Source organism: Anser anser (assembly GCF_964211835.1).
Source record: "Anser anser genome assembly, chromosome: 3".
In the NCBI taxonomy this organism is placed as follows: Eukaryota; Metazoa; Chordata; class Aves; order Anseriformes; family Anatidae; genus Anser; species Anser anser.
The window spans coordinates 96,252,124-96,275,995 of record NC_139722.1 but is presented as its reverse complement, the minus strand read 5'-3'; the positions used below and the strand labels follow the sequence as shown (position 1 = coordinate 96,275,995).

The 23,872-nt window shown below is 42.6% G+C and overlaps 2 protein-coding genes across 11 annotated transcripts in view; both read left to right on the top strand.

The window, feature by feature from the left end:
• Positions 1-7: 7 nt before the first annotated feature.
• On the top strand, positions 8-17,368 carry LOC310895921 (uncharacterized protein; the record flags this gene model as incomplete). The annotated part of the gene is made up of 5 exons (XM_083827637.1): positions 8-641; positions 8,606-8,677; positions 12,192-12,418; positions 14,911-15,074; positions 17,183-17,368. 3 exons carry the CDS (start codon positions 8-10, stop codon positions 12,206-12,208), a joined length of 723 nt encoding a protein of 240 aa, XP_083683763.1. The 3' UTR covers positions 12,209-12,418; positions 14,911-15,074; positions 17,183-17,368.
• Positions 17,369-18,089: 721 nt separating this feature from the next.
• MTA3 (metastasis associated 1 family member 3) overlaps positions 18,090-23,872 on the top strand; it is a 199,007-nt gene continuing 193,224 nt past the window's right edge. For 3 of the 10 annotated variants that reach the window (XM_083828830.1, XM_083828832.1, XM_083828831.1), the window contains exons 1-3: positions 18,093-18,462; positions 20,133-20,200; positions 21,974-22,067. In XM_083828830.1, coding sequence (XP_083684956.1) covers positions 18,435-18,462; positions 20,133-20,200; positions 21,974-22,067 — 190 coding nt within the window. In that variant the 5' untranslated portion in view covers positions 18,093-18,434. Of the gene's footprint in view, positions 18,463-18,560; positions 19,016-20,132; positions 20,201-21,973; positions 22,068-23,872 lie in introns of those variants that run through there. The other 7 variants (XM_083828826.1, XM_083828827.1, XM_083828824.1 and 4 more) reach the window with 6 other exon arrangements.

Here is a 23,872-nt window from a genome sequence, read left to right as displayed (position 1 = left end):
GGGAGGGATGGAGGGAGGGAGGGAGGAGAGCCGGGGGGGCGGGAGAGGCGCCGCCGGCACCGGGGAGGGAGGGAGGGAGGGAGGGAGGCGGCTCTCCCCCCGGCGGGTCTCCCCCCGGCGGGTCTCCCCGGCGAAGTTGGCCGCCGGCGGTGCCCGGGCGGGGGGATGCGGAGCGGCGCTGCCGCCTCCCGCGGGGGGCTGTCCCCAGCCGGGGCAGCGGGGGGCTGCCGCCGGGAGCGCGTCCCGCGGCCCCGCGCACATCTGGAGGAGGAGGAGGAGGGGGAGGAAGAGGAGGCGGCGCTCCTCCTCCTCCTCCCTTGCCGTGCGGGCAGAGTCGAAAGGCGCAGCGGGCGCCCCCTGCCCCGCTCCGGCCCCCCGCCGGCTTTCCGACGCCCCGCCGCGGCTTACATCGGGCACCAGCTGGCACCACCCGGGCCGCCCTCCAGAGCTTGGATTTCAGGGGTCTGCAGCACGCACAGGGAGCTCCTCTCTTCCACCACTCTCCCTCTCTGGTACCCTAACACTCCGGCTTTCAGGGCTGAGCCTTTTCCCATGCTCGCCGCCACCTGGAGCATCTCCCGGAGCTCTCCCCCTCGGGGCGATGCCTCCAGGTGCCGGCGTGCTGCCAGGACAGAGGGCAGGTGAGTGCCTCTTCTCCCCACTGATCCCAGAGGTTTTGTGGCCCAGGGGCTCCGCCTGTAACAGGACACCCAGGTTAGGGCAGTGCTCCGCCGCCCCCGCTCTTTCCTGCTCCAGATTCAGGGATTTCTCTTGGCAGCCTTTGCTGCTGCTGCCACGTTACTCCCCCAGCTGAGGTTTGCAGGATGCCTTACAAGACGTGGATGGCCGTGCGATTCTGTAGAGCCGCTTGTTTTAAAGGAGAATGCGATTAAGCACTATTATTTTATCGCTGTTTGGCCTCTGTCTGTAAAGCACTTGGAGAGAGGTTGGGATAAGTGCCCACGGTGCCTCCAGAAGGGCTTCGGCAGCTCCCCTCCTACGGCGCGGCTGCGGCCGCTAGAGGTCACAGTTAGTCGGTGTTCTCGCTTGGGTGACCGAGGAGAAAAGAAAGCCACCCGAACTCCGACTGCAGGATGTAGTAAAGTATACGCGTCAGCGTGCCGCTCCCCAGTAAGGGCGTTTTTATCTCTTTTCAGTCATTCTGGTGCTTTTTTTTTTTCCCCACAGCTGGAAAGATTCTTGCTTCCAGCAGCTGCAGCTATTTCATGTGTCTTGCCTGCTGGTTATTTTTATAAGCAACAAATACGCTTCTAAACTGCTTCACCTCTCTTTGGGTATGCTACTGCCCTTCGTTCTTCCAGGAACAGTTACTGGAGTATCTGGTTTAAAAAAAAAATAAAAAAGAAAAAGTAGCAAAAACTGACTAGGGCTGTCAGCGATAATGAGTTACCCAGGTGCTTCTGGCTTTGCAATTTGTCATGCTTGCTGCTCCACATGTTTTAACCCCCTTCATCCTTTGTAGCAAGTTTGCAGAAGAGAGGATGGTCCAAATTACTGGGTCTGAGGATGGGCTAGCTGCATGAAAGTGTGCTGGAGCGTGCTTTCTGGAAATCATTTTGAGACAGACAAAGCTTCCTGTGCCGTGAAGCTGTGTGGCAGAACAGGTAAAGTGCCAGGCATGCTACAGTCAGACTTTATCTTGCAAGTGAACCACTGGATGAAGCGTTATAGGTTGGTATTATGTGTGTTTCTATTTGAGTCTTTCTTTTAAACACGGACTACAATGATTTCCTCCTTTAGAATAACAGCGGTAAGCAAAGCTAACCTGACAACAGCAATGCCAGTTGCTGGATTTTCTCCTCTCTGTAGTCTAGCATGTTGCAGTTTACTTATTTTAGTTATAATTACTGACTTTCAATCAAGGAGATTTGTTCTAGCTAGCTGGTGTCCATAGCTGTAAGCAATGTGTTCTCACACCAGGAGCAGTAATTTACCAGGAACAAAAATTCAGATTTTAGACAGGATTTGTAATTTTCCTGCAAGTGTTCTGATCTGTGGCCTTTTCAGATTGGTTGTGCTGCTGTCATTATGAAATAGCAGTTTTACTGGTAAATTTGTGGAAATTCCAATGGCTTCGTAGGACTTACTCAGGAGTTACAAGTGTCAGTTCGGTAGCTGACTTGTTATAGCTGTCTTATTCTTCAGGAAATTTCAGTGAGCATAACAACTTTCTTTTGTTGCTGAATTTTATGAGTGAAGAAACTTGAAAAATAGGATGGAGATCCCAAAAGAGACAGAGCACTTAAAACGACTTTGTGTGACCGTAAAGAGAAACATTTAGCAATACAAGAAGGAAAAGGTATTTTTAAAGGCCATGCATGGGAAGGGGGGGAAGTGTTTGAAAGTTCCGGCTGCCCTGTTTTGAAAGATTGAACCAAATTATTTAAAAAAGAAAAAAGTGAGCCAATAAATCCATGTAAATAGGTCAGCACAGAAATCAGTATTCAGCCTCAAGGTTAAATGGTAAAGTACAAGGCTTCAAGTGAAACTTTAGAGGGACTGAGCTGGCTGCTAATCTGAAATATAGCAAAGACCTCTTTCAAGCAGTTAGCTGAGTTCAGCTGTTCAGGTGTTTGGGGGTTGTCTTTTGTGTGTGTGGCTTTGTTGTTGTTGTTATTGTTGTTAAATGCTCTGGAAATACACACTGGGATGTTGAATCAAAGCAATTACCCTTCTCCTGGTGTTACAGTTGTATCATTTACTGCCCAGGAGGAACTTCACAATTAATAGTCATTATGTAAAAATAGCTTTCTGTATGTCAACATTTATTTTCATGGCTTATATTGTGCTATTGCATCCTAAGGGTATTTAATGAACTTGAAATATTTTCTACAGTTTCCAAATCTTTTTGGCCTCGTGCTGAGACCATTGTTCTGTGTTTTGAGTGCAGCACTATGATTGCTTTAAAAAAGAAAAAAAGAGGTCCTTTGCTGCTATCTTTTATGTGAACAAGCTGGTATATTTTGATGTTGGGCATTTTTCATAACTCCAGATCAGAATCTGTTCCTACTGAGGTAGCTACCGAGTGATCTTGACTTAAGTGCAGGCAAAATCGGCTTTTGGTGGGGTGTCCTCTGTCAGGATCCTTGTTTGTTTTTAGGACTGCAGCACCTAGGGGCTCCAGCTGCGGAGCAGGATGCCCAAATGACAGACTTGCACAAACAGAACAAAAGATTTTCCTGTTCAGGGAGCACACACATAAAATTGTTGGGGGGGTGGGGTGGAACAATGTGTTTTATTATTAAACATACCATACTTGGCAATATTTATCCTAATTACTTGAAGAGGCAATGAATAAAGAATAGAAGAAATGCTTCAAAAGGTTCAGCGTGCACGGATGCACTAGTGTTTTCAGTTATCTTCAGTTTAGATCGGGGGGGAGGGGGGGGGATGGTTTCCACTAGATGTTTTTGCTGTTATCTAAGTTCTCTGCACCAGAGCCCCACTGCTTCAATGTGGTTTGCAGGCTACGTAGAAAACCTCTCAGGAGAGGGGCCAATCGCCACGTATAATTGCAAAACAAAGTCTAATGACAGATGCAGTTTGGATCATCGGTGGCACCTGACATGAGAGTACAAGTTCCCTTGTCACTGAGGCACTTATAAAGATCTGAATAATTTTGAATATGAATGTTGCTAAAAGTGGCTGAATGACATTTAGTAGGGAGCTGGGTATTCACATAGATATACATGTGCACGGAATACAATCTGCAGTTGACATTTAGAATTAGACTAAGTTATTTCATGAAACATGCTAAGAGTTTGGGAAATTTGGCTGTGAGCAATTAGCTTTGATACTGGGGACTCGATGAATTTGTGGGTCAGACAGCGAGCTTTTTCGGTGTGACACGCGGCTGCCTTCCCTGTTGTCTGTCACCTCCACGTTCAGACAAAGCCCAGCAAAGATTCTTGGACCTGATGCTGGGCTAATTACTGAAGGTGATTAAATTTCAGGATCACTGGGTCAAAGGAAGCCCTCTTGGTCAGAGACTGCTGCTAGCTGGGTTCAACCAGTTTGTTACATCTGAACTCCAGGCAGGAAGACGGAAAGCACGGAGAGAAGGACGTTGCTTGCCTGAGGAAGGCAATTAGAAGGAGACTTGCTAATGGGGAATTCAAAGGCATGAACATATTTTCACAGGAGAGAAGAACACAGGAATAGATTTTCACACCAATGAGATACTTTACTAAATGCTTACCAAGGCGAAGGGAAACTGTCTGCAGAGAAGATGGAGAGAAATACTGGGATTTGGGGAAGCTATATGTGCAGGTGAATCCAAAATATTCTCTGAGAAGAGGAAGAAACTGGGCCAGATGAATGCATATACATTTTATTTTGTCGTGATCTTACATTTTTGGCGTTAGCTAACATAAAAGGTTATGTGCCTTTTTTTTTTCTCTCCCCATTCTCATCAAAGACTATGGAGCTCAGTTCAATGTGTGCATATAATACGTTAGTGTCATTTGAGATGAATGGGAAAACTCGAGGGTATTGCATACACTATTGGGGCCTTCAGTGTCCTGTCTGCCAGCTCTTATGGACGTCCTGGATGCCACAGAGGTGACACCTCACGCCTGTGTTCAGGTAACCAAGTTGAGTCCCTGTTGTGCCTCATGGAAGAGCAGGACTGGAAGTGTAGAAGCTGTGTTGTCTGGGACTTGGTGTGGAGGCATGCCTGAGTGACCAGTGGGTCACCTATGGCCTTTGGGAAGGGAATTGAGGCAGCTGGGACTCTGAATCCCATTGCTGCAGAGGGTACAGAGAGCTCCTGCAGAGCCAGCAGAGGCTGCACGCGTACCCCTGCCTGCTCGTTTAGAGGCGGTGATGAGCACAGAGGTCTAATTAAAGTGAGACTTGGCTGCAGTGAGGTAGTGTCCTGTAAGTAGGGTTCTACTGGATTTGTGAAAAAATATTTCAAAGAGAAGCTCCTGGAAATACTGGTTAGCATCTTTTGCTCCTTAGTGAGATATAGCATACTTCTCCATTTCGTGTACATCCTTGGGGAAAGGAGAGGAGACTTAGAAACTCTTATCTTGCTATGACACTGCTCCAAACTTTATGCTTCAATGGAAATAAACTTTAAAAAGGTGCTTCTGAAAAATTTCACTTGCTTCTTGAAAAACAGGAGAAATACTACCTCCTGAAATACTGCTCTCCACAAATACTGACTGCTCAATTGTACTAAACTACATAAATGATGCAAAAATCAAGTCTTATATAACACTTGGAGATACAAAATTTAATTGTTTGGATCCCTTACATTCAGATTTTTATCTGTAAAAAGAATTATTCATCTCTTTGTCTAGCCCTACATGTTCTTCTAGAAGTCCCAGGAAGTCTTTCTGTTGACTACACTGGTTTATAAAAAAGATCAAGCTTGCTTGCATAGATAAATGTTTGTGTAACTATTTAAAACTTAAAGATGATGCTTAGGTTACTAAAATACTAAAACTGAAGTCAAATACCTATCCAGTTAAAGTTAATAAAGCAGTAGTGTCTATGTTCTGTTCAAACAAATCCTCTGCTTCTCAGTGAAAACAAGATCTGACCTCTTTGTAAGATTTCTCTTTTCCCGAGCCTGTCGCAGCAGCGCTGGAGAACTTGGTGTGTTCATATCCCTCCTCGGGACATTGGCAGCCCTGATTCTACAGTGCAACAAGGTGTTAAAACCTTTGCATTATAAGGGCTTCAGGAACAACTGGAGCGTAGCTTCATTACGGTTACAGGGAAGCCAATAAAGCCGCTCCAGCCCGAGTTTACCCCGTAGGATGTTAAATGGAAGTTTGCCTCTTGTTGCTGTGCAGATATAAGCTAAAGATCCCTCGGTTGCTTTCTGTAACTTATCTGACTTACCTGCAATGTATTGGAGAGTACTCTTGCTTCTGGCAAAGAGGTTGTATTATCCTAGGCTGCATGTGAGCGGCTGCACACAGGCCTCCCAGGTGCCTATGTGAGCACTCCCAACATCTAAGCAAGTTACATCAATGTTCCCCAAGTTCACTGCTGCACCGCTGGTGGGAGTTGGCCTCCGCCTCCAGGAGCGGTAACTTCTCACCCCATAGATCAAGTGACTCCTTCCTAAATCACACAAGAGACTAGATTACACCCTGGAATGGGAAATGAAAGTGATGGTACCGTTATCTCCATTGCACAGCCAGAAATGTTGCTTGTAGCCAGAAAGAGCTGCAGTCTCATTTGATGAACATAGGATGTTCCTCGTGACGCTATGTTCATGTATGACTTCCAGATGTAACAGCTGGTGTTTGGGATCAGGTATGGATGCTTGCAGCAGAGCCCACCAGAACTATACAGTAGATTGCTAACACTCTCATGTATGAAAGGTGATCAAAACATCTGAGGAGTTCATGAAATTAAACCAACGACACAAGAAAATATTTTTTCTTTTTGCACTGTAGAGATACTAATTTCTCTATGGTTATTATGCTATATTTTCCTCTGATATAAGCTACCATAGCTTCATTTTGTGCAATTACTGATTTCAGGAGCTTGTGTTTTTTTTTTAAACACATTTTTGCCTATTTCACCATTTCTCTGCTAGCAACTGCGTGCTGACCTGTCCCCTCATTTTAAACCAAGTCACACTTTCCAATTCCCTTCTTGGGAAGCTGCAACATATTCGTTAATTTCTCTTTCCCCACTAATACAGAAGGGGAAGGTGGACTCCCTGTGCTCCCCTTGGGGAGGGAGGAGTGGGATTCAGAGGAGAGGTTCACCAGCATTATTCCTCTATAACTCAGGCCAAACCCCTAATGAAATTGCAGCTGGATGAGATGTGTTCCTTCGCCACCGCAGGGTGCGTTAGTGCTGCTCGTGGACGCTTTGGAGCTCGGTAGTGGCTGTGTCACGCTGAAACGCAAACTGCGGGTGGGCCACCCCTGCTGCTGTAATGGTCAATACCTCTCCGACTCGCCTACTGATATACCTGCAGCATGGAAAGCTGATCAACCAGCATTAGCAATTTACACATCCCCTAATTTCTTGGCTTCCTGCTGGGATAAACCGTGGAGCCTAGCGGCTGAGGCTGCAGTGACTTGGCTGCAACTTTGCCGTCAGCTTAGGACTGACTCCAGCCTGGATGCAGCAGATAAACAAAATTTCACAGTCTTAATAACACAACAAATCTTGCCTGGCTAAGAAATAATGGCTAAGAAGCAAATTATTACTGTAGTCTGTGGAGCTATGCAAATTTACTCTGATAAAGATCTTTGGTAAATTTTCAGTACGACTGAACCGTTAGTTTCAAGGTAGGTTTATAGATGTGCCTTTCAGTTGCAAGAGCTGGAATAAAACAGAGCACTCATTTCAGATTCTAAATCATGTCCTCCATGGCAGTGTTTGTTTTGTGTGATTTTTTTTTTTTTGGGGGGGTGTGGGGTGGTGTGGGATAGGGATGAATGCGTTAATGATTGCAAAAACAAGGCAGAAGACATCAATAATATTGAAACTAGTAAGAAGAAAATTGTACGTGTCTTTTTAGAAAAGCTCAACAGCATTTAATGAGGCATACTGTGATGTTGTTGCTGTTCAACGAGTACGATATTGCCCTGGTTCTAAAAGGTGGGGAACTGCAGGAACAGCCACGGAATCTCCTGCCCTTAGCAGAACCTCTGCCCAGACACTGCAGCGTTCTTCTGGTCTGTCACAGAAACTGGAGAAGCTTCTTTTTTTCTGTTTGGGGATTTGGGACTTAAAAAATTATTATTATTATTTTCTGCTGTGGTATCATGCTTATTAAAACCACAATGCATAAGAACATATTGCTTCCTTAATTTTCTGAAAAGTATTGTTATCAGATGATCAATACATTTTTTTTTCTCCAGCAGGTTTAAATGTGACTCTTCTTTCTTCTTTCTTTTTTAGAAATTTCATCTGTTTAAACATTTGTGCTGCCAAACAGGCTTCAAACTGGGAACACACATCTCACTTTTGCAGTGCCTTGTTTGTTTGATTTCTTTCCTGCTATAGTTACATCTTTAATTCTGAGATCTGTCTTTACTTCACTAATTTACATTGCCGGTTTTCTGTCTTCTACCTAACTTTTTATTTTTTTTTAAACTTATCTATTAAAAAGTATTTCTTATTCAAAAGAGAATAAGAATGGGGAAGGAAAAGATTTTTTTTCTTTTTTTTTTTTCTTTTTCCCTTCCTTTTCAAGTAAGAAGTGCCAATTAAAACATAGGATTGGAGTCCTGTGCTGCTGTTTTCCAGGAGCCCAGGACTATGAGGATTTCCCTGCTCAGCCCGCAGAGTGCTCTAAGATGTGACGCCGTCACCAGCTGTCCCTAGGGAGAGCTCTCTCTGTCAAAAGCCACCTACAGTTGCCATGGCTGGGTCCCCGCAGGAACTAGGGATCTGCCACAGCCTGGTGCTCTTTCTTATTATTTCCACAGATTAGCTGGAGAATATCCCTTACAATCTTCTTGTCTTGTAAGTTCACCATTTCAGTGATTTAACATAATGTGAAAAATACTCAGCACTGCCAAACATGTAATCAGATTGTCTACTTGTGCTGTTGATTTTTTTTTAATTGTTATTTACAGTCTCTTGCACTTTGTTCCCAAAGGAGCAGTCCTTAAAGTCAACGAGGAAGATAAGCTTGGGGAGCTGCGATTCCTAACGCCGAGCTTCGTGGCAGGTTTGTGGGAGGTGGTCCAGCGTCCCCCTTCCTGAGCACTGGGGAGGTCTGGCAGTCCTGCTACTGCCCTGTCCCCTACCGGGTGCAGAGCAGGCAGACATGGCTTCTCCTCCATGCAGTTGTGCTCTAAAGGTTCAGCCCAACACAGGATGTTGTAATCACTTATCCATGTTCCTGTGCCTTCCCCAGGACTGGGATTCACGTGGATTAACTCAATAGCATCAGTAGAGTTATTCTGAATTTACAGTGGTACGACTGAGGGCTAATTATAGCCCAGTATTTGCGAGTCTCTGAAGACAAATAAAATAATACATTTTCATCACTAATAATGGTGGCCTGTCTAATACTCCAATATTCAATGATTCGATGTATTTAAGTAATTTTTTAGCATGCGGTAACAAATTCCGTTGAAAGGAATCTGCATTGTAAAAAATGTGACCATTTAGGTCAACTGGCTCAAGAGACTGCTATTTTGAGTAACAGAACAATTAGTTCTCATAGACAAGTTGCTTGGTACAGTTGTTTGCAGGCATTCGATTCTTTGTGTATTTTTTTAACATAAAAGCAATCCTCTCTGTTTCCTACAACCAGAGAAATAATTCTGTAGCAAAAAAGAAAATAACTCTTGGGTTCCTTAAACTTTGCAAGACAAACTTTCGCTGCCAAGTTATAAACCTTGGAATAGAGGCTGGTAATGGAAATAGTGATGGAGAAAATTTTAGTTATGAATGGTGACATGATGGGTTCTCTGTGCCCAGAAGTCTTGCACTGAGAGGGGATTGCAAGATCGGTGTGCCTGAAATAGCAACACTACCCTTCGCTGTTCAAAACACCAGACTTCAACAGAAAGTGAATACTTTGATTTAATACTAAATTCCAGGAAGATCATGAAAAAGTCTAGTTACTTCTGTTCTCTTTGGTAGGAAAATAATTTTTACAGTGTGATGGGGTTTCCCAGTATTTTTAGGAAACAGCTCGAAGCTGAACAATGAAGTTCTTGAACTGTGCACTACCTTCAGAAATGTATCTGAATTTGTTAAGAACTGATAGAGCAGGAAATATTGCTTTCATTCCTTGTGATACTTCACTATAGAAATCTGTAGGTGAATAAGGAAGCTGCTCAGCAGCACAGTTTGTTCCATTAAAAACAAGTCTTAAACTGTAAGTTAATACTTTTTTTTTTTTGCATTTGGGTGTATGAGGAAAATTGCAGATATAAAGTCTTAAAAATGACTGGTCACCTTTAAATCACAATTGCTATTGAGCAGAGCTCCTCTTAAAGTTTCAAGGGTAGAAATGACATAAACTTAACTTATTCTATGCCTTATAGATTTTATTAAGCTTGCTGAAGAGTTATGGTGAAATCTCATATTTAGTAGTGTAAACTCCGTGGCATCCGGATGCCATCCTATAGGAGGCAACACTACACCCCTGCACAAACGCCTTCTCCTGCTTCCCTCCTCATGACAGATCATGACGCTATATTCAGTCATTTGTTATTTTCTTTTCTAAACAGAAAAGGCTGATAGCCAAACACACGACTTGTGTTCAGCATAAAATATTCATCAAACAATCATAAATAACCTTCCTCATCACAAAATGTAGTGAAACTACCAAAAAAGAACTCAATCAAAACATGCGATCTTCTTAAAATATTCATTAGAAATGTCATATTCTGAAAGGCTTGACAGGCACTATGGCTAGGATATTTTTATTGCAATTTCCCCCTCCCTGTTGTGGTACAGTACTTTGAACTATTTTCATGGAGAACACCGTGGGGAACTGCTGTTATGAATAATTATTACAAGAAAACCTCTACAGTACTCTCCAGCCCTGCAAAGTTGGAGGGCCTTCTACCTGTATTTCATGTTATGCATCTTCAATGGACATTCGTGAAAGCAGATGGTGTTCAGCACCTGTTAGAACTGAGACCTGCTGGGATGGTTTTGGGTGCTGACCACGGCTTATTCACAGACCCAGCCAGTCCTCAAAGGGATGTAAGTCTTCATTTGGGAAGACGACCAGAACTTCTGGAAGCAGATCTGAGCAATGTGCATGAGCAGGCCTCTTCTGTCTCAGACTATACGCGATTTAGCAGCATGAGCTGTGTTTGTCTTCTCTCTGATGTCTTCTGGGCATTTTGTGTACACAGATGTTTGTACTTTGACCTCGCTGCTAAACTGGTACTCGGATGAAATTCAGGAACTGGCTTCAGTTAAAATAGTCCCCAAAAACTTATTGCTTTGGTGCTTTTAGTTTTGCTTTTTTTTTTTTTTTTTGTGTGTGTGTATGTGTTTGGTTGTTTTTCTTCTCTCCATTGGTGTTAATATGCATTAGTTTAAAAACTTTTACAGATTCCTAAATGGAATATAGCTGTGTCAGTATAAAAGGGGGTTATTCCAGTGTAGCTTATTCTTGTATTTACAAGCACGAGAAAACCAACACACCATAATGCATGCAAGCTAAAAGCTCCTTCCTTCTTTCTACTGTGTGTTTGTTGTTTTGTTTGCTTGTTTGTTTTTGCTTGTTTTTAAGAACTTCTGAGTTCTGTCCCAAAGCGGCTCTTGCAGCATGGAGTGTTTTCAGAGCTCCATTTCAGAGCCACTGGATCAAGGAATCTAGGTTATTTCAAAGAGCATTATGCAAAAGATATTTCTTTGGTCATATTCTTCCAGATGAGCACGAATTTGTGATTTCCCCTAGCAATTCTCTTCATTGCCAATTCCCTGTTTGAGAGTAGTTGGCTGGATAGCTTTGAGGAAGACAGAGGAATGGAAACATTCAGTTTTGGCTCTGTTTGTCTGTTAGTCTCAGCTATATGCTGTACTTTGTGTCCCAGTGGAGCTTTGTAAGGAGAAAAAGACTTATGTACCTTACTTTTTTCTTTTTCCTTTTTTTTTTTTAATTTATATTGAAATATAATGATAAGAGCAACTTGTTTGTAAGCACATAAAATATTCCTTGCTATTCTAGACAATATTGTAGAATATTCAAACTCAGCAATTTGCAGGCTGTTAATTTTAGGTATCTGGATTTTATGGATTTCCATTCGTAGCAGTAACTGGGACCCAAGCTGTGCAGCTTGAAGAACAGTTAGAAGCTCATCTGACAAATGAACCTGAAGATTAGAGAGCCGAAAATCTTCAGTTTGCCAGGGAGAAGAGTAAAACTTGATGTACTGAGCATGGACACCGTAGACCTATCAGATAGTAGTATTGGCATCTGTCTTCCATACAGAGCAAAGAGACTTAACTGCAATAGCTGGGGGCGTTTTTACTGGATGTGGATGCTTCAGAGGAAGGGCACTTGTTCAGTTATTCTGTTTGTGCCTATTTGGCACAAATCTGACTCTTCTTGTGCCTGCTTGGTGTAAGCAGGGAACCATTACTGCAGAACTTGCAGGATGTTTGAGTTGGTATCACATCCAAATTACACTCCTCATTATACTCCCGTTTATGAAATATGTAAGATCTCCTGGAACAGGGTTTTCAAACTGTTTGTTTCTTCTTGCCAGGCATAACACATAGCTGATTTAAAACAAATAAACAGAAAAAGCCTGCCAGCTTTGCAGCGAGGGAGCCTCTCGTAGACAATCCTTCTGCAATATTTCGTGTCATCACCTCATGCCTGGTGTGGCGACCGGAGCCATCTGCAGCTATCTGGCTACCTAAGCGGGCATTACGAGGTCTTTCCTCTGGTCCTGAGAGAATGAATGCTGCGTGTTTCACTGACTTCAGCCAGGTATGTGATTGCCTCCGGATGAAAAACCCAGCTTCTCCTAAAAGCGACCACTGATGCTTTCCAAAGTAACGGTATTGCTGCAGTGCTTGGGAGTGCTGCTCTCCTCCTTGTCGGAGTGCGCATTGATTGCAGAAGCAAGCCAGGGAGTCAGCAGCCTGCTAATCAGGCGGGCAAACTGACCTCCTCTGTGGCACTGCCTGTTTTTAGAAACAAAGGTCACTTGAAAACAAAGTGAAATTTGCTGGGTGTAAGCAGCCACGATTCCACTGACTGAGGAGGAAAAGGTGTGTGTGTATTGCACCAGTGATAAATGTGTCCCTGAAATCCACCCAACCAATTCAGAATTGATGTCTCTTATACCAACAGAGTAGTGAGCAATTGTCAGGTCACTATGCTGACCTGCATGAAGAAATTATTCTGATTCTTCAAAGCTAAAAATAAAAGCAGTACTGACAATTTTAGGTTAAACCCTTCCATAATGGAAACGCAAGGCAGTGGTTAGAGGCATGGTAAGGCACTAAGAGACCTTCTGTACCCTTAATCAATAAGTTGCACTTGGGTGTTACTTGCCTGTAATCATTCGATCCCCAGAAAAACTGAGCTGAACAGATGCTGAGGCCTTGACTTAAATTAATTCTGCTCAGATGAATGTACTGTACTCTACTTACATCTGTGTCATTAAGCACCTTTGACAGCTTTTTAGCAGGTGTTTAGCACAAAAAATAGATCAATTGAGGGAAGGGGAGAGAGAAAGAGTAAATCCAGTGTGGTGTGTTTAATCTCTATCTGGTATAATTATGTTTAAGGCCAAAATGGCTTAATTTAGGAGTGCTGCAGATTAATGCATCCAACGTGCTTCCAGCTGCTCTGATTCTCAGCTTCTCTTACGTCAGAAATAAGGTACACATTAGTCTCATCTTAGTCCTAATGAAGTCAACCACAAAACTCACATTGAATTTACGAGGGGTAAGATGTGAACCTATGTATTCTAGCAAACAAAATGGGTTACAAGACTGAATCCTAGAGCTCTAGGCTTTTTCTCCATTAGGATGTGAACTGCAAAATACATTGGCAGGTGTAATACAAGCTCGGGGTGAACATATATACATATATATTTTTTTTTCTCTGATTACTAAATACGATCTTTACTCTGTTACTGAGTTAATTAGCAAAACTGTGAGACTTATGCTTGTGGAGTAAAAGAAGTGCATTTCTTCAACATATAGTCTTTAATAGTAGTTTCTTATAGATTAGTAATAAAGCCTACTTTACAGTCCTTCCCTCAAAATGGTAGCAATATTTCCTTTTGTGATAGAATGGTTTTCGTTAAAGCAATGCAGTCAGAAAAAGAAGACAGATACATACCAGTCCAGGTCTGATTTATTTTGCAGAAAATGTCCTTAATTCAATCATATGATTTATGGGAAATAAAATTATATATCGGTTCAAAGCAGTGCCATACGGTAGGCTATAGCATCTATCCACATAATTGTATGATACTTATTGAAAAACCATTACCAAATATCTCTTTTTCAATAGCCACTCAAAAAATATCTTGTTGCCAACATAAGCACTGCTTTTATTCACACATTGATTTAGTGGCATTCTTACAACTTTAAGATTTGGATTGAACATCTAAATCTTCAGTCTACTGATAATTCAGCAATTAACTTTAAGCTATTGTTTAAATCATATTTAATGAAAATAGTGACATTGTATTTAGCTAACAGTCTCTTGAGAGATCTGATTCACAGAGTCGACAAAAAACATTATTTCTGATGCCAAGAGAAGATGATTTTCTTTTGTGAGAGAGTGGACTTTTTTTTTTTTTTTGCTGATTTATAAAGAGACTGAAGCATCCATTACAGATTGCACCTAGTTAATTCTTCAGTAGAGGCAGCTAAAATTTTCTGTTGCTTATGATAATAAACAGTGAATTTTATATTCCAGTAAATTAAATTAAAAAATCTTACACAATGCCTTTTATACAATGGATGTTATCTAAGGCTTTTATAAACATAATCACGAGTATCAAAATGGAAAAATGTATTTCTCTGGTGACTAAATAAGTGATAGCAATAAGAATTCTGTTTCTGCTAGAAATTCATTAATGAGCTTTTGCAATGAGTCTTTGCATTAGTGGAGAAAAAAAAAGTGAATGTACTTAAGCCTGTCTGATGGATGGACAGCCGTGCTAACTGGCATGTTCGTTCATGCTAAGTGACTTTGTATATTCTACATATTATTTTTGCTTCAAATATGACAAGTCTGTGAACTACCTAAGTCCTCTGTGGCAATGAGTTACTCTCAGTATAAGTAGGAGTTTAGGCTGATAAGAAATCTTGTAAAGTTCTTCATATTTTTTAGCTCTTTGCATAGGTTTCAAGCATACAGACTGCTTACCCATTGTAGCAAAGTCTTACTAACAGGGCAGCCACATTCCCTTAGCATGAACTCATAAACCCTCTGCTTAATGTTTCCTTTGTTGTCAGATCACTCATGCCAAAAAGAAACACTCAGCTGACGCCCTTTGAGTTAGGCCATGTAAGGATGGCCCAAGGATGGGAAACCTTAAATGCCATTTCCTTTATGTTGCATCAGCATGAGGATGTGTCTCCATGAAAGGTCTACAGGGAGCTGAGCACCTTTTATTAAGGTACAAGCAACTCTTCAACATTTTTGTTGATTTCAGTATGGTGCTTCTACCTTTGAAGCCAAAAACAGTCCAGTCTTAAACACGCTGCTATCAACATATTTTACTTTAGACATCTGAACTGTCAGTTTTATTTAGTAGGAAGATTTATCTTCAGCACTGGTGTCTTCTGCAAGCAAGTTTTGTGTGTTTGTGTTGTTCTTCTGTTTTGGCTTTTTTTTTTTTTTTTAAGATTTGTAGAGAAGGTACTGGACAGGAACCTTCAAAATTAAATTCTCGGGACCCAAAACAGGATACAAGGACAGCACGACAGCTCTAAGGAGAGCTTCCCTGTGCTGCCACTGTCTGAAATGATAAGGTTGTCACAACCTTTTGAAAATCTAGTCTTGGCTCTGCAATAGTGGGAAGAGAACATTGGAGTGAGGAGTTTTTGTGTCTGATGGAACAACCCTTGATAATTTGTCCTGAAACCTCTGAACTTGTGTGAGCAGCCAAAGTTCTGCCAGTGGCTGAAAACAGCCTTTGGTTTCTGAAAAGCTACAGGGAGATGAAATGAAAACTCGTGAATAAAATTTTCTTATAGTACATTACCATTCCCTTTATCCATTCAACTCCAGGTGTGAGAAAGAAGCCTTAAATTGCATGAGAAGAAAAAGTGATTTTTTGTGCTATCTCTAATGAAACAAAAAAACAAAAACAAACAAAAACCAACCTATCTAATCCTTACATTTTTAAAATAAAGCAAGAAAACTGTATAGCTCCAGTCAGCTTACCAGGTATTTAACATATGTGACTTAGATCCACCTGCTGCAGCTAAAGGAAAAAAGCCAACACAGAGTACATGGCCTGGACAAGGCAAGGGACACTGTCCTGGTAAGGGGACAGAACAGAGTTCCTGCTCTATGTTTAAAAATGGTCCCTTACACCCTGCTCTGGTTTTCTTGGTTATTATTATTATTATTTTTTTTAACTCTGATCACTTCCTTTGAACATCTTTGCTTTTCTGGCCCCGTAAACTGGATGAAAAGGACTTCCCCAGCTGAAGGGCAGCAAAGGTGTGGGGTGGGATGATGGGCTGCACAGGATGGCATGACCAAAAAGAGTCATCAAATGAGGTTCTTGGGTAAACTGTGTCTCTAATAGGAATAATCTATTTTGTAACATTGACTGCAGTTACCACAGAACTGTGGTTTCTTTTGAACAACACAAATAATTCCATAGTTCGTAGCAGAGGGCAGTTTACTTACCAGGTTATGACAAAGCTCTTAGGTGATTTTTTTTTTCCTCAGCAATGTTGTGGTTGAAACGAGGGCATTTAAATTTTCCATCATATTTAATTTAGAAAAATGAAGATGTTTACACAGTTTTATTTTTTCCCATTCCATGCACTGAGATAGCACAGAAAATAAACTGTATGCAAGTGTTTGTATATATTTCACCAAAGTAAAATACACTGAGTCCTGCAGCCCAGTACCCAGGCACAGCTAGATGTGTCTCCACCCTCCTCAGCTTGCAGCAGTGACTTTGAACTACTCAAAGACAGCAGCAGAACACCAGGTTTGTGCAGTCTGACTGTCAGAGCTGCATTAGTGTGAATAATCAGGCCCAGGGACTGAGTACTAAGGTATATAAATGACATTCTTCATTTATCTCGGCTGTTATGCATGCCTTAGCCAGGCAACTGTAAATAAGGTTTTATCTTGCTGTTTTCAGGACGTCAACCTGGAGGAGCAGCTTGGGACTCCTGGCCTGTTTTCTCATGGGTTTTGAAAGGCAAATTCTGTATCTTCAGGAGTTGTCTTCCTTACTTATAAGCCGTGCCTTTGGATCGTGGAAGGGAGAGTCTGTTTCTATTGAAATGCACTCCTTGCTGGAGGAGGGCACATTATAAGCTTCAAAGTGTGGGAAATTCCTCTAGTGTCACAGTGCAGGCTTGAGCTGAGGGAAAGTTCTCAGAGACATTTTGTTTAATAGATAATGACTGGTACAAGCCAGTTATTTGAACTAACCGTTCTCTCGCCTTCAAAGTTTAACCTCTGTTTTATTAATGAAGCAGTAAACCACAAGAGTAAAAATAACATACCATTTAACTCCTAGCTATTTTTATTTAGGTCCCCAGTAAGGTGGTGTTATTGTGCCTGGAAATAACCAGCTGGATAGAGCTGCTGCTTTCCAAGGAGTTTCTGCGGGTATTTTTTCAGCTTCCACAGAAGTACTTGTTGGGAGACAATTTCAGCTCCCACAGATGTTCACATCAGGAGACAAAATAAAGGGAGATTTCAGATTTTTCCTTCCAAGGCATGAATGTGTGGCTGTTTACTAAAGAAGATGAACTCGCTGTGAGTTTTGTATGCTAGTTCCCCGTCTTTCAGGGATTCGGTACTGGGTTGTGTTGTTCAGTACATATCAGGGATTTCAGTACTGGGTTGCCTTGACACGAAGCAGTGACTTAGGAAGTTACAAGTGCACTAAAAGTGGAAGAAACCTTACTCTGCCAGTCACTTGCAGGGGGAAATGGAGGGGAGGATGTGATCATTTGAAACATTGGGGAAGCTTACTCGCTGTCGAGCGAACACCTTTTCTGTAGCTCTGGGTGCAATGAAATGTTAGCTTGGCTCAAGATTCACGCACAGAACAGGTAATAAATCACCACCATCCACAGAAAAATGGCAAAAAGCCTTTCCCCTCGAAGGACGCATGCCAGAGCAGCATCAAGTTGTTGGTAAATAACACGGATTGCACTCGATGGTGCAGGCTGCACACAAACAGAGGGAAATCGGCTTGGCCTGGCGCCGACATCGCTGCTTTTTGAGGCATTCCCCGCAACCGGACGGTTTGCGAGCGATCTCCCCGGGGATGCTCCCCGCTGCCTGCCGCGCGTGGGGGGGCACCCAGCAAAGCGGCCAACAGGTGCTGCGCGCTCACGCGTGCGGGGCGAGGAGCTGCCAACTTTCCCCGCACCGCGGCAGCCAGCTCCCGGGGGGGGGGGGGCGCGGGGAGACCTCGGGGCTGCGAGGGACACAAAGAGCCGGCCGGGGAAGGCGGGCGGAGGCGGCACGAAGCGTGTCGCGGGGACAAAGCGGGGCCGCCCCACCTGCGGCCGGGCCTGAGGGGGGACCCAAGGGAAGGGAAAGGAAGGGAAGGGGAAAGGAAGGGGGGCGTTCATTAACCCCTTCCCCACCGGGCGGCTCCGGAAGCGGCCGCCCCGGCCCTGCGCTGCCTCCTGTGCCCGGGCGGGGAAGGGGTGGCGCCGGGTGGGGGCGACGCGGGGCGGGGGGGCCGCGGGAGCCGCTCCCTCCTCGCCCAGCCCGGCCCGGCGGCGGCGGCAGGAGGAGGAGGAGGAGGAGGGCGCAGAGCGCAGACATGGCGGCCAACATGTACCGAGTGGGAGGTAGGTGGGGAGCGGGCAGCGCCCGCGCGGCGCCGGGGGTTGCTCGGAGCGGCCACCATCTTGTCCCCCCCCTCCCCCGAGCCTCGGCCCCCAGCGGGGCGCCCAGGCCCGGGCAGGGGGAGGCGGCCGGGGCCGGCGGGGAGGGAAGGAGGGAGGCAGCGAAGGGGCCGGACAGCGCCGCCCTCCGCGGGGACGCCGCCACCTTCCTGCCCCCCACCCGCAGCCCCGGGCCCGGCCGCTCCCCGCCCGGCCAGCGGCAGCCCCGGGACCCCCGGGAGAGGGGGTCGGGACCCCCGGCCCCGCCGCTGCGGCCTGGCCGGGCCCGTCCGGCCGCGCTTCCCCGCGGGGAGCGCCTCGGCGCCGCCTGGTGCGCGAACAGCCCGGCCGGGCCTCCCCGGGGCCGAATAAAGCCGCCCGGGCAGCCACAGGGGGGCTGTCAGCTCGCCGGCCTGCCCGCTGGTGGATGGCTGCCGGGCACACGGCGGGAGCCGCTTGTGGGTGTGAAATAAAAGCATTCGGTTTCCAGCCCTTCAACCTGCTGAAACTGACCCGGGTAACTTTCCCCGGGCTCTGGTTGGAGTGGACGTGGCTCTCCGCCGGGTGCTGGGGTTCAGGTGCACCGCTCGGGTTGTCTCCTACCGCTCTCCTGGGCGTTGGGATGGAGGAGGCAGCCCAGCAGGGGATGGTGGCTGTTAGCTTGAGTCGCTTTCTGCATCTGCTCCCAGGCATGCTGGTGTATACGCCTCGCCCATCTGCATACCCCGTCATTAGGGCGCTTAGGTTGTAATCCCATCAGCCTTTACTCATCGAAGTAATCCTTATCGGAGTGGTGCTGTTGAAATCTTGGTAGGGTTTGCTTCTTAAGTCATCAAGTCCCAATTTTTTCATTTAATCTTAATAAGCAGTTACGAACGATATCCAGAGATCTTACTCTTCTTTTGGTGCTAATTGAGCTACCTGAGGCTCCGTTTCACTGTAATGTAGCGTCAAAGCATTGCATCTTATACCTTCTTATGGTCCCCTGCCATTTTTTTTTAAATAAAATTTGCAAGATGCGTGGTACAAAAGTCAAGTATTGAGCGGAGAGGAGTATGGTTGGCATTTAATGGTTACTTTTTCATTTGACAAAAACAAGTTTTGAGGAAAACTATTGAAGGAAATGTGTTGCGTGTCAATTTTTTGTTTGAATGTTAAATGGCAGTAGCTTTCAGGATGTGAGCGAATTTCCATAAAGTCTATGAAAATATTTCTATTCTAATGATCCTGTAAGAGATCTTGGCACAGAAGAACCCTACTACCCTCATGACTTGAGGATCTGTTACTGCTTAATATAGTTTGCGTGTTACTGAGCAGAGATGGCAACAAAGCAAGTATCACAAAATGTACATTACTTATTTGGACAACTGTACTACCACAGCACGTAATAATAAAGGTGTGATAGCGCATGTCACATAAGTAATATTTCCATAATCTAGAAAGTCACCAAAGTGCTCTATTCTTAAATCTCCCCTGGTCACAGAGTGGTTGAGGATGGAAGGGATCCCCTGGAGGTCATCTGGAGGTCACTCTAACTTTAGGGGGAAAAAAAACAACTTTGCACTAAAACATATATGTATTTTAGATATATGATTTTTGAAATAATACAGCATCTTTCATTTTTTTCATTGCAGATTATGTTTATTTTGAAAATTCCTCCAGCAATCCATATCTCATTAGGCGAATTGAAGAGCTTAACAAGGTATGCAAGTATCTAAGGTTCCTGCTTAGCGGCTGAGAATCATTTGCCTTCTGTGAGATTTCTGTTGATAGAATTTTCTGAATGTTTTTTTTACTTCCTTGAGATTTCTTATGTATTTGTTTAAGTTTCAGTTACTGAAATACTGCTGTGTGATATATTGTAATTCTGCCCTGTTATCTAAGGAAACACCCAGTTTATTATTCCTGGTGAACAGGAGTACCTTGCTGTAAAAAAAATTCCAAGGCAATCCTGTGGATGATTGAGGAAGTTAGCAAATTTAGTTCTTTATATGGTGATGATACTGAATCTATCTGGAGTGATAGTGATCATGTAACGTGTCTCCTTCTGGGTATGTGCATAAAGAGCAAGTGGGTGTCCGTGAGACTTTTCAGTGATCCGATAACAATACACAGCTTCTGTGTATGTTTATTGCATTGCTTATTGGTAGTTCTGAATGAAGGACAGTTTTCTGAATACAAATTGAGACTGTATTCTATCTTTATCCTAAGTGCATTGTCACGCAGCATGTGTGAAGCCTTTTCCGTGTACCATTTTGGGGAAAGCACAAGTATTTCTCAGTTTTCGTACTACCAAGACATTAAAAAAAAGTGCTTTTCTCTTATTGACTGTTCAGTTGAGCAGTATTATATCTTACTGGTAAATTGTGTCAAAAGTTAATGACAGAAATGTTTATCATGATGTCATAAATGATGATTTCGTGCATGTGTGGTTAGAAAATAAGGTATAAATAGCTGAACTGTAAAAATTCATCCTATTAATGGGACACAACACTATGTCACGCCAGACACGAACCACATTGCTTGCTAGTGCTGTCCAGCACTACATCAACTCAGATTGTACATGGCAAATCATTTTGGACTTACTAGAGAACAATATTTTTTATATACAGTAACTGAAGCGATTCCAGTTAAGTTCTGAATGTAATATTTATTATCTTTAATCTGCATTGTTATAACTTAATCTTGCTTGTGGGTGGTAGAGCTAAGTCATATATTGACTTCTTGGGGGAAGAGGTTTCCAAGATATAATCCAGTTATCTTACTTGTGAATTGCGTGCCATTCCTGTGTTAAAGGTATTGAGCAAATATGCAATGAAATGATTTGGTTGTCATTTTACTGGAGATAAGATGCTTTCTTTTTTGATAAGAAAATTAAAACATGACACTTCTTGGTGCCACATCTTGAGTTTAAACAACTTGAGGTAATTAACTTTTTACGATTTATAACAAGAAAGATAGTGCAATTCTTTGAATATTAGTAGATTCTCTACGTTATCATGGTAAAGTATGATCACTGATATGAGTCATGAAAACAACTGCAAACTAAATTGCTTTTACTGTGTAAGCTGAAGCGAATTTTCAAATAAACCATGTTCTATTAAAGGTGGTTCTGGAAAGAAGTGTTGGAGTGCTTTGAAATCTCCGTCTAAAACTGGGTTGCAAAAAAGTCTTTACAAGGCTCTGGTATTTCTTGAGGATTTTTATGTTAACAGGATACTGGCATTACATCTCTCAGTAACTGATCAATATATAAAATCTTACAAGTAAATAACTATAATCGTTGCTGTAATTTGATGTGAAATTGATTGGCCCGTGTCAGGATGCTCTTACTTACTTGAGTAATTTTGATTTCAGTCTGGCTGTTCATGTAGGAACTACTAATAAGAGGAAAAATTACAAGTAGAGGATGTATAATTTGTATTACTCAGCTGAGCAGGGATGCGTTCTGACTCAATTTATCCTTTTATTGTAGACTGCTAATGGAAACGTGGAAGCAAAAGTGGTGTGTTTTTACAGGCGAAGAGATATTTCCAACAGCCTCATAATGCTTGCAGATAAACATGCTAGTAAGTAGACTGTATGGGGAATCTTTTCTTTCTATCACAGCCTGTTCAGTTTTTCTCAATTACTTCAAATTACATTTCTTTGGCAAGAGGAATATTTATTTATATTAGGCATTAATTAACATCCAGTTAGATGCTAAGGATTATCTGATACTGGCCCTGCTCCTAACAGTTGCTTCTGGGACTTCTAAACTGTGTTAAAATGATTGAAAATCTGCATTTGAATACTTCTCTTTATTTTTTTTTATTTTTATTTTTTTTTAAAAAATATAGCCATATATTCCCGGTTAATATCAGACGTAAGTCTTGTCTGTAAGTCAATTTAAGCTTCAGAGCGTTCATAAGAACTTGATTTGATTCAGGATAGTAATAAACAAGAGTATAAAAGACATACTGTAAAGACTAAAGTGTATCCCAAGAGACTGAAAGTCAGTGCACATTGCAAAATAGCCGTTATGTGCATTTAAAGTAACTAAATATTAATCAGTAAAATATCTTGTTTTTCAGAAAAGCAACAAAGTGGTGGTAACAGGGAAAAAGTCCCATTTTTGTCATGTACTTAACTGCCTTTGGTAGCTACTGTTTGGTCAACAATTGAAATGCTACGCTCTTCTGTAATAATAGAACAAAAAACTCCGAAGGCAAAAACAGAATCAATGAGAAAATAAATATTTACAAAATGTTGAAAATGTTGTTTGTAAGTAAATGCAAACTGTTTGTAAATAACCAAAGTGTTAAAACATTAACATCCACTAAATTTACCACATATATTGTAAATAACAGTTTGTTTATAAAAGACCTTAAACAATTATTATAGGGTTTATAAGTCTCTGTGTTTTGCAGTTTACTAGGATGTGTCTCTTTAAAATCATTAACTAGTACCATGTTTTGAGTACAGATAAATGATGGAATAATAGGACTCTTAAGAAAATACCTTACAACATTTTTAAGGTCAAATTCTGATAATGTTACTAGTGTGAGTATCCGTGGTGAAGAAAAACAGCCCAGGTTTTAGCTTTTAATCTATTCTTTTGTTGATGTTAAAGAATTTGAGGTGATTTGAGTATGTGGCGTGAAGAAGTACGAGCTTGGTTTTTAAAGCAAGGAGAAATAACATGTACAGAATGTGATAATTTCTTTTAGAATGCCACTGTCTAAACATAGTGTAGTATTTCAATTGAAGATACATCTTGTTGATGTTCTAAGGAGATGGTTTTTTCATCTAGTTGCATACACTTCTGAATTTTTGATGACCTGTTTATGGTATTGTGCCCCCAGATTCATCATGGTCTTTTGAGTTCTTCTCTGTGAAATGTATAGAAGCATAGGACATGGAGTGAGCCTCACAAAACTTTCCAAAGCTTCTTTTGTATATGGGGGGGGGAGGGGGAAGGTTTGAAAAGGATAACAGTCTTACTGGAAATACAGTTTTAGCATATGATGTGTGAAACACCTTTAATTTTTGTTGTTGTCATCTTCTATCTTTAAAAACGGAGTGTCAGTTCTGTGGGTATCATTCAATCTGAAAAAGTGAATAAGATTTTTCTAATTCTCCTGTGAGCTTTAGGTTGCTGTTTTGTCAGCACTTCAGTAGAAAGGACTTGTTGATGGTCTGTTGCACTTTCATTGCAGTGTTCTAGCACTTCGGTGTCAGTAGAAACACCATGGAGTCCTCTGTGTTTTCTGAATTGAGATCTCTTGCTGTTTTCTTGTGAGAAAATAAAGATGTGATTTCTAACTGGTTCAACAAGCCTGTTGAGAATGACTCCATGTTTTGCAGGTCATAATTCTTCTAACCATTGTTCTTA